Source organism: Macrobrachium rosenbergii, chromosome 1 (assembly GCF_040412425.1).
Source record: "Macrobrachium rosenbergii isolate ZJJX-2024 chromosome 1, ASM4041242v1, whole genome shotgun sequence".
In the NCBI taxonomy this organism is placed as follows: Eukaryota; Metazoa; Arthropoda; class Malacostraca; order Decapoda; family Palaemonidae; genus Macrobrachium; species Macrobrachium rosenbergii.
The window spans coordinates 66903798-66915241 of record NC_089741.1 but is presented as its reverse complement, the minus strand read 5'-3'; the positions used below and the strand labels follow the sequence as shown (position 1 = coordinate 66915241).

Sequence of the window (11444 nt, the reverse complement as noted above, 5' to 3'; positions counted from 1 at the left end):
GCATAAAACATAAATAACTCTCTCTCTCTCTCTCTCTCTCTCTCTCTCTCTCTCTCTCTCTCTCTCTAGCTCAGTACTGTACACATTCATTTAATAAAATGTGAATTACTTTTTCATAAACATAAAAACATGAAACCAAACAAGCTCTATCACGTCTATCTAACCCTCTTCATCCTTCCCAGCCATAGAAACTGCTCCCCAGCTCCACCCGCTTCCCAAAGCAAGGGGGTTGGATTTATGGAGATGCCCTGACCAGGATTAAGTGAAGTCAAATTTTTCAAAAAATTTGACATTTCTGAATTCCCGGATTAATGGGATCTAACTTGTTTGTGACCGTTTGTGACTCAGTTAAGTATCAGGGTTTTATTGTGAGAAGTTGTATGGGTCACTTGTAGTTACTTTCATAAAAATGTCGGCTACTTGTAATGTTGCGAATTCATCTGTATTGGCAATAAATGCTTCTTCTGGGAGGAATAGGTTGATGGTTAATAATTGTAATGCATTGCCTGGATGAACCGAATTAAGATAATTACACATGTTCCTAGTTCTCGTTAGCTGTCACTGTGCTCCAACATTATTGTTGCGTATAGAGCTGGGTTCATTGTATAGAAATTAAAAAAGGCATTGCTTTGTGAAACATGCACTGATGCTCTAACTGATGAACCAAAGTCTAGTTCACCTCTTGGATGAATGTTAAGACTGATTATATGGTATTGGATTTTCTAAAGCACTGTACTTAAGGCGTACTTTTTCACCTACTAGATATGTAAAAAAAAAAGAAATGTATTTATCACTGGTCTCATTTAGGGTTAGCGGTACCTCTAGTAGCTATCCTAGAAGTGGCTATCGCTCTAAGTTAAGAATATTGACCTTGCCTGACTAATCTACGTAATAATAGTAAAGGTAAAAAAGGAGTCGTCATAGTCGATAGAAAAAGCAGCTGTCCTACTAGTAGCATTAACTGCCCTACTAGCAGCAGTAACTGTCCTACTAGTAGTAGTGACCGTCCCGCCGGTTGCTGTAACTGTCCTACTAGTAGCAATATCTGCACTACTAGCAGCAGTAACTGTCCCACTAGTAGCAGTATCTGTCCCACTAGTAGTATTAACTGCCCTACTAGTAGCAGTAACCATCCCATGAGTAGCAGTATCTGCCCTACTCATAACAGTAACTGTCCCACTAGTGGCAGTAACTGGCCCAACAGTAGCAGTAACTATACTACTGGTAGTAATAACTGCCCCACTAGTAGCAGTAACTGTCTTACTAGTAGCAATAACTGTCCCACTGACAGGAGTAACTGCCCACTAGTAGCAGTGTCTGTGCTACTAGTAGCATTAACTGCCCTACCAGTAGCAGTAACCATTATCTTTCCTAGTATTAGTATCAACTGCCCCACTAGTACCAGTAACTGTCCCCACTAGTAGCAGTATCTGCCCCTACCAGTAGCATTAACTTCCTTACTAGTAGCAGTAACCACCCCAATAGTAGCAGTAACTGTCCTACAAGTAGCATTAACTACTCTACTAATAGCAGTAAATGTCCCACAAGCAGCCGTATCTGTCCTACTAGTAGCAGCAACCATCACACTAGTAGCAGCTTCTGTCCTACTAGTAGCATTAACTGCCCTACTAGTGGCAGTGACCATCCCACTAGTAGCAGTAACTGTCCCTACCAGTAACATTAACTGCCCTTCAAGTAGCAGTAACTGTCCCACCAGTAGCAGTTTCTGCCCTACTAGTAGCAGTAACCATCCCACTAGTAGTAAAATATTTCCTACTAGTAGCATTAACTGCCCAGCTAGTAGTAGTAACTGTCCCACTGGTATCAACCAACGTCCTAGTAGCATTAACAAAGAGGAGTTCATTTATTTCCATGAGCGCCAATCCTTTCCAAAGGTCTTTTTGACAACCTTTCTGGGAGTGGGCACTGACTGACCTGGCCACACGGATTAGTGAAGGGTTTGTATGGTCGGGGCATCTCCATAAATCTAACCTCCTTTTTCCAAAGCATCCCCCTCCTCTGAGCCTCATTCTGCCCATCCTTACTACCCCTCCTCTGCATGGCATAAAGCCATCCGACCAACCCCCACCAGGGAAACTTCAAAGCCCTTACCCGGTCAGTCTGAGAGTCGGCAGTGTTACCAACATTTTCTTGAGGCCGCGCATCACTACCAATCATCGGAGGGCGGTTTTTTCAAATTCTTTTAGATTTATATATATCATATTTCTTCGGTGCCTTGATCCCTGGTCCGGTTGTGTCGGATAATGTCGAGTTCCAGATAATAGTGATCCATTAATTGAAAGATTACTGTATATATTTCTACGCAAAGGTATACTGTATGTATATACACAAACTTCATCGAACACTTTGAACTTCAGTAGAATGTGTTTAGTGAGACTGACATTAGGGTAGGCCAAATGACAAAATTAAGAAAAAAAGTATTTGTAAAGGTTCTTTTATAAATAAGTGTAAAGAGAAATTGAAGAGTTAAAATTGCAAAAACAATGACCCTAGAAAAGAATACTGTGAGAATACAACAGTAGGGCACAATAAATGAAGCCGTGTCTGCATGATTTGTGAGCTATTAAAATAAAAACAGCACAAGTTAACCCAAGTGTTGGTCACTAAGTATTATCTAATATCTTCTTGAGCTTTAAACAACGGTTTCATCTATTACAAGTTTTTACAAGTGAGTAAAGACTGTGGGAAAGGTTATGGAAAATCTTAATCAGAGATTCCAATAGATAATACGCTCCCGGAAACGAATGCAATCCTTTATCAATGGAATGTGTATCTTGATTTGTTAAATGTTAGTGATAAGAAGGCAGAAATGAATGTCGTAAACATGGAAGGTATTTGTATAAGTTTCAGAATTCTTGTGGGAGTGAATAAAAAGATTTAAGAACAAAAAGACACCAATTCATAGGAATAGATATGAAATACTCTAATATAGTGATGAACGGGTGGTTAAGTATCATAGTAATATTTGTAATATATGCCTGAATAAGAGAAAGGTTCTTGAAGAGTTGGTGGAAGGAGTAATATTTTCTTTGCATAATGAAAAAGGTGATGAAGATGACTGTATGAATTATAGGAGTATTACAATTGTAATCTATTATACCAAGGAAGTATATAGTAGAATTATTACTAAGAAAAGATAGGTGAAAGAAGGCATGGTTGGTGAAGAACAGTGTAGATTTAGAAATGGAAGAGGATATGTGCATCGCTTGCTTATTGTAAAAACTATTTTAGAAATTTTTAAATAAAATAAAAATTTTTTGTCTTATAAACTTATTCAAAAACAAAAATTACGACAAAATTGATAAACATGCTGCATAGAAGGTATTGTTGATGATCAGATTTAAAGAAAAGTCTTTGAGATTGATTACAAAGTTATACAGTGGAAGCAGTAGTGCATTATATGTAAATAATTAAGTGACTGGTTGGTGCACAAGTGGGTCTGAGGCAATGGTGCACTATTTATGTGTGGCTTATCAATATCTTTATGAGTGGAATTATGTAAAAAAATCAGAGAAATGAAATTAAACTTAGGTACAAGGATGTGAATGACTAGGATAGTGAAAAGAAAATGCACGTGCTTGTAAAATAGATTGAAAGTGTTTACTTAGTGTTAATACTGTGGCAGTAAATGATAAGCAGGAGCAAGGAGCAAGGAGCAACTACTACCAAGAGTAACTAAGGAACGATGAAAATGGCTAATTCTTAGGGTTGCATGGGAATAAATAAAATGGATGTTGAAGGATGAACGGAGAAGTGAGCCACTGAATAGGTGAATTAAGAAAGGCAGCACGATATTTGTAAAAGATCAGGAAGAGATATAGAATATTTTTGGAAACCAACGTAATCATGTATTTAAATAATTTTAATGCACTTCTTCTTTATAGAAGTAAATTGGTGATGTTGATTTTGGAAAAGAAAATTTGAAGCTGTTCAAAGGAATCGATTATGTAGTATAGGAAGATAAGGGAAATGAAAAAAAAAAAGAGATAAATGTAGACGTATGTAGAAGTGATCAAATGATTAACATGTTTGAAAGGATGGATCTAAGAGTCTTGAGATGGTTTGGTTGTGAGAAAAAAATCGAGAACGGCAGACTGCTGTAAAGAGTGTATAGTTCTGTAGTATTAAAAAGAAGGGGAGAAAGGGAACCCGAGAGTAGGTGCAAGTAGCACAATGTAAAAAGAAAAATGAAGAAAGAAATTATACAAGAGAAGAAAATTATTACCCTCTGATCTCTAGATTTTGTCTGAGTGAAACAACCAGGTGGGTGAAAACTTAAGCAAGTGGAAACATTGTTTCTGTAAATGTTTTGGATCACAGAAGCGATTCACTGGAAAAAGGGAGGACAGGGTGTGCTCCTCGGCTATTTCTGCTGGCATAATTATTTCAAGAACACTAACTTTCACTGGATGAAATTTTTAGAAACATCTTTTCCTTGTTAAGATATATCATTCTTTTGTAAAGAAAATATTTTTCTATACTTGCTTCTTTATATATATATATATATATATATATATATATATATATATATATATATATATATATATATATATATATATATATATATATATATATATACACACATATATGTATATATATATATATATATATATATATATATATATATATATATATATATATATATATATATATATATATATATATATATATATATAAACTACATATACATATACATATATGTGTGTGTACATAGATATTTATATATACTGCTGTAGTTTAAGTGAAAAATTAATTTAGGTTTGTATGATGGTCGAACTCAAACGTTGTAGAACTTTCTAGAGAGAATGTACCTCTTATTTACACATCTGTGTTCACTTATAAATGCCTAAAGCTTCACCTCCGCTTGACATTTTTATCAATATGACTCAATTGCCTTAGCAACGAAACTTCATTCGCCTCATATTGACTATAATATAATCAACAAAACACAACTTAGCTATTTGATTTTTTTGCTTCCTCTCTTCGAAGATACCTCCATTGCATGTGCTCGGAGATAGACTCCAGTCTCACATCATGTCACATTGGGAGAAGAGAGAGATCACTAGCTCGTGCTTCGACTAGATAATATAAAAACCCATATTAACACTCTGTAAGCCAGTTACAGAGAGGAGGACAACCAAGGAATTGTAATAATGATACTGGGGTTGCTCACGCATAAACTGACAAGACTTGTTCATAAATCACACAGTAAAATAAAGTAAAAGAATAAAAAACAAATATACAAATAAAAAAAGAGAATAAAACACAAAAGCAAGTAACCATAAGAAAATAGAATTATATATACTTACTCGCAAGAAAATAACTGAGACGAAATTTAATAGTCTCCCGTAAGAATGGATAAAGAATTAATCTACTCATTTACCACAAAACTGGGTTCCAGGTCAAAGTGACAATGAAACAGGATCAACATTAATTCTCTGGATATGATTTACTATTCAGTGACTGGAACATATTTAGCCATAATGTACTATTTCTTCTTCTTTATCAAAATTAGAATAACACCAGAAGTATCAGTAGAATTTCAACTGGATATTCCGTTCCGATCTTGCGTTCCCTAAATGTCTCCAGCTGTCACTCCCTCTGCAGATGGGCACTTCTAAAAGGAAGCCCCACAGATGAATATCCCGGAAGAGATCAAAGGTAAAGCCTTCCAGCACATCCAAAGGTTGGAATGTGAATTTTCCGTGCTCTTCACACTGACAGAACCCGGCATCCATACCGGAGAACAGTATTCTAGTAAAGGAAGCACAAATGACCTAAAACAGGTTGCATAGATTTCATCAGCTATAAATATACCAGGCCTGATGAATAATGCCTAACTTTCGTTCGGCATTTGCTGAAACTTTTAGACTCATTCAGCAAAGACCCATCCACCTGAAGGGGAGAATGGGGTGGAAAATCTGTACGAGATCTACTAATCAATTGTTTTCATTTTACTGGAGTTCAGCCTCATACCCCACCGACTACACCATTCTCTGATCTGGTACAGGTCTCGATTAAGGCTGAGGGCAGTTTCATTTCTCATAAGTGGAGACTTTACCACCACCACAAGTGTTGCATCATCGGCATACTGAACAATCTTGTTTTCCAGGACAACAACCACATCACTTGTATACACTAAAAATAGACCAAGAACACTACCTCATCAAACTCCAGACACAATACGTCTCAGTTCACTAAAAATCCCATAAAGGACAACTCACTGCTGCCTACCTGCAAGGAAATCTTAAAGTAATCCTAAAACATATCCACCCACTCTAAGATTCTGAAGTTTATAAATAAGTGCCTTCTGGTTTACTAAACTGAAAGCAGCACTAATATCTATCTGAATTACTCTGCACTCAAGACTTATAAAGTGTCCCTTACAAATGGCATGTTAAACCTAAAAGAGCATTAAAAATACCTAACTGCTTCCTATATGCATATTGCCTATCAGCTAATAGTTCTTTAGAGTCCACATACTTGTATACTATAGTGACTTAAAAATAAGTTTTCAGCAACTTTGGTGAGCACAGGGAAAATAGAAATTAGCTTGTAGTTATTGTAGTCAGCAGATAAGCCATTCTTTGGAACAGGCATTGTATTATAAAGCTTGCACTCATCCAAAAAGATATTACACCGGCATAAAAATCTATAGAATCTACTAATCTTGGGAGACAATACGTTATATTTTTTTTTTAACAAAGGGGAGAAACCATTAAGATCTTCTCCGCCCCAGCTGTCAAGGTTATCCAGAATTTTCTTAACATCCCTAGAGTGAAATGCAAATTTTTTAAGAACAGGTTCACAATGACAAGTATCAGGGAGAGGGACATCCTTAGTGGATTGCTTAGATTTAAAAGCTTGGTGAAGTAATTCAGTCTTTTTCCTTGCGACAGTAACCCATCTACCATCATCTGTTAGTAGTGGTGGAATGGAAGATGAGTCTGACCCAAAGATAGTTGATACCAACTTGGTCCAGCACAGATGAAGATGAGTAATTCCTTCACATAATGGTGTAATTTTCATTTGAACGATTTCGTCTCCATATGTTGAATTTGTTCTGTTTGTCAGGTAAGCTCATCTACATCTATCATCAAACTATAGCTGGTCATTTGTCCTGAATTTGATGGCCTTTCTAAGAACATAACTAATTAAAATAGTCATCAATATTTCATTTAACTTCTTGGGCTCAGGATCTAATATAGCATCTGAAATATTATGTGCCTGACAAGCTTCAATAATCTGATTCCAATTGGCTCTAGATTTCAGCCAGACTTTTTCCAATGGTTGCATTAGGAATATACTGATTGACAGATATGTCCACCTCTATAGGACAATGATCAGAAGTTGTGTTCGTAGCCCTTGGACTTGACAATAACTGGAACATCTGTGAATATCAGGTCTAGTCTGTTACCAGAAATATGCGTGGGTTCCTCAGTTAGCTGGACAAAATCAGAGGATACACAGAACCCAAGAGCAGACCGGCCAAGTTGATCTGTGGAATTTGAATTAAGCCACTCACTGTTCTTTGCATTATAGTATCTACAAATAACGAATGAAGCTTTTGAATCCTGTAACTGAGTTATACTAATCCTTTCTAAGAGACAGTCATATATAGAATCATCGATATTTGGACTGCAGTAAACAGCAGATGTGTAAACATTGTAGAACTTATACTGAGAATTTTGAAACAAAGAGCTTCTTGGCAACTACACTCCAAATTTTTCTGACGATAAGTAGGTCTTCTTGACTTAGTCTATACAGCCATACCTTGCGCATGTTGGAAGTTAAAATAATAAATAAACTCAGGGACATCAAACCCTGGAATTAAAAATTTAATCTTTGACTTGTTATTACTTACAAATGTCCCAGACAAAAACATCAAATTTTAGTTATGGCCCCAACTGGAGATCAAGAAAATTTTACCTTAAACCCCAAATATTTGAGTAAAGTACTTTACAATTTTCTTACTGCAATGAGTAACAGGCTCAGTGCTCAGCCCATTGTGTCACAGAAGAATTAAAATGAACAACAGAAAATCAATAGCAAAATTAACAAATACACTCGTGACTATCATCAACCACAACAGTATTTACATTACTTACAATAATTTTGTTGATAGTATGAATAAATCAGACCATATATCATTGAAAAAAGACCTGGAGGCAACTGGTTGACAAGGTTGGGTCGGCACACCTTGTAAGGAAAACTAGAAACCCACCAGGTTTGCCACAACGACCTGGGGGAGGACAGTCAGGATGGATTTCGAAATAATAAAAAGCTCAGAAGGAAAAAATTAGAAAAGAAGAAAGGATCTTTCCTGATAATCCACCAAGCAACTTTTGCTTTCTGATCAGTCTGTCCTACACGCTTTTCAAAAAAAAAAAAAAAAAAAAAAATACTGGAAAGTGAATAAAAAGAGGATAAAATCTGTTTGTAGCCTCAAGCAAGGGAACTCAAACCCAAGGCTCATGGAAGGCCAAGTACAAAGGTTATAGCACATTCCAAGGTTTACATTATATATATATATATATATATATATATATATATATATATATATATATATATATATATATATATATATATATATATATATATATATATATATATATATATATATATATATATATATATATATATATATATATATATATATATATATATATATATATATATATATATATATATATATATATATATATATATATATATATATATATATATATATATATATATATATATATATATATATATATATATATATATATATATATATATATATATATATATATATATATATATATATATATATATATATATATATATATATATACATATATATATATATATATATATATATATATATATATATATATATATATATATATATATATATATATATATATATATATAAAGTCTCTGGAAATTCTAATTAATCTATCTGTCAAGTAATATGTTTATATCAGTATAGACTAATGTAGGTCTTATCTGAGGATATATCAGTAGCGACGTTGCACAGTGTTCAGCAAATATCTGAATAATAAATGGCATCTTTGTTTCAATTAATAGAAAGCTTATTTAGACAGTGAACAAGGCATGTCTAACAATACATTCTGAGAATGTTTGTTATTCACCAAGCATTCTGGTCAACAAAGTACCAGGTTTCGAGTACATAAGTTTTGAAGCAAAACGCGATGAAATGACAAGACTTGCTTTTTGTGTCTGACACATATTCGGATAACCATGCTAATCCTTCAGTGGGGATATTATTTATTTACATACTATAAAGATACATGTCTAACACGTACACACTTATTATATTCACTGAACTGTATAGATAGAAGCTAAATGATCAAATATTTTCAGTATTCAATTGTCCCGAAACTCAGCTGAAATGACAGTTTCATAAAAGCGGATGTAACGGGAACTGCAATTATTTTCTGAATCTCCTAACCAAGCAAGATATACAACGGCCTCTTTTAAAATAGATGGATTATTTTACAGAACATACATCTGCGCAAACACTGACAAATAGAGAGCAAAATTCAATATGGAGTTGATATTAAGATATCTTACAAATGTTGATGGTATGCTCATCAGCACGCATGATTAAAAATGTTGCACTAAACAGAATTATGATATCCTGGAAAATATAACTTATTAACACCATTCGTTCAGGACTCAAGCACTATTTTTCGTAACTGAGAGAACATGAAAATAAGGAGTTTTCTGATATTTCCCAAGCTATTCATACTGGAAGGCCAAGGCAAATTTGATGTAGCGCCCCGAAAACGTTACTATCAAGGCGGGAAGAAGGCCTCCTGATACTATCCCCAGAGGTAGCAGCACTCCACCATGTGCGTTCCATTCAGCAGGGAACGTACCATTACACAGAGCTGTGTAGAAAATACGCTCGAGTTACCCGAGATCATTTGTTGAATATTACATTTTAAAAACATATATGCTTTGTTGTTTTTGTTTCTTGAAAGTGCTAGAGAATCACCATGTACCCAAACTCTGGAAAATAATGAAAACCTTACCATTTATATATAGTTTTGTGTTCACTCCATAGACCGATAGTCTTACGTACCTCAGTGGTCTGGTAAAGCTAAGGTATACTTAACTCAACCTAACATTCCCTATCCCGCATACTTTTCGTGGAAAGCGTGACTCCGTAACTAAATGGTTTGATAAGTTATTCGTACTATTCACGTCTGCATCCGCTTTGTATGAGAAAATGTCTATCAGTGACATAGGCGGTTCTTATTTGATTGATCAGTCCTATTTCCCCTCCCCTTTTGCTATTTCATTCTTTATCGCCTTTACATTTTCTTCATTTCTGCAACTTGAAACCTTGATAAGAGAGTAGAAGATGAATGGCTCTTTGACACGAAAGCAAAGGTCACTTCTCCCTTCTTTATCCATTTCTCGTGTTTTCTCTTTAAAACACACTGGATACATCTGTCAGCACTGCCACCTTCCGTTTTCATGACTTACATCATTTCATTCATTTTCAACTTTTTTAACCTTCCTTTACTTTTCTGCTAGTTCCACTTTTTGATCATTTAATTTCCATTATTAATAATTAATTATTCATAACTAATGAAGGGGAAGCGTCAGGTATGAATAGGTGTGCTAAAAGAAGGAGAGAAAGAGCAAAGGGATTTGGTGATGTCAAGGTAATGGATGGAAATGTTTTCAGAGTAGACGAAATTCTCGTGTTTTAATTGATTAATGGTAAGCGAGTTGATAACGCTTCTTCCCACATGAGTTCTTGAGGAATGCAAATTTCAATAATGATAATGATTATACCATTTGTTCACATTGTTAGACTACAAAAGGAAGGCTAATCCATTTCTTTTGTATAATCTGTTTTTTTTTGTGGCTTATATATGCAGGAAAAAAAATCAATCTACGTCTCGCATTTCTCCTAAGGACCAGGTGATAGAAACAAAAGGCTTATAAACCTGTATGACCAATTGTTTAAAATAATTTCAAATGTAACAATCCTGAATGGTTGTTGATGATCATCAACTGTCGGAACTATTTCTCTCTCTCTCTCTCTCTCTCTCTCTCTTTCTCTGTGTGTGTGTGTGTGCGTGTGTGTGCCATTGCTGGTTTACCTCTATAAAATGCTTGGAGTTTTAATACAGCCTCTAAGTCTTATGTAACTTCGGTGGATGTATATTACACGCATACCGAATAAGTGAAAATAATAAGATACAGTTCTCGATCAGAGATCATTTTGACCTATGTGCTTATTTGGTATAAAACCTTGAGCAAAAAGAAAAAAAAAAAATCTGATAATTCAGCATGTTTGAAATTTAGATTTTCTTTAGCAGAAAACTGGAGCGTTTTTGAGATCTGTGTTATCATCATCTTAAGACGTTGTTGTTATTACTGATGTGTTTATTTACAGA

The 11444-nt window shown here is 34.7% G+C and overlaps 1 protein-coding gene across 1 annotated transcript; it reads left to right on the top strand.

Moving 5' to 3' along the window:
- The first annotated feature begins 1136 nt into the window (after nucleotides 1–1136).
- Nucleotides 1137–1678, top strand: LOC136840653 (uncharacterized). Its single transcript, XM_067107353.1, has 2 exons — nucleotides 1137–1293; nucleotides 1422–1678. Exons 1-2 carry the CDS (start codon nucleotides 1137–1139, stop codon nucleotides 1676–1678), a joined length of 414 nt encoding a protein of 137 aa, XP_066963454.1.
- The last annotated feature ends 9766 nt before the right edge of the window (nucleotides 1679–11444 follow it).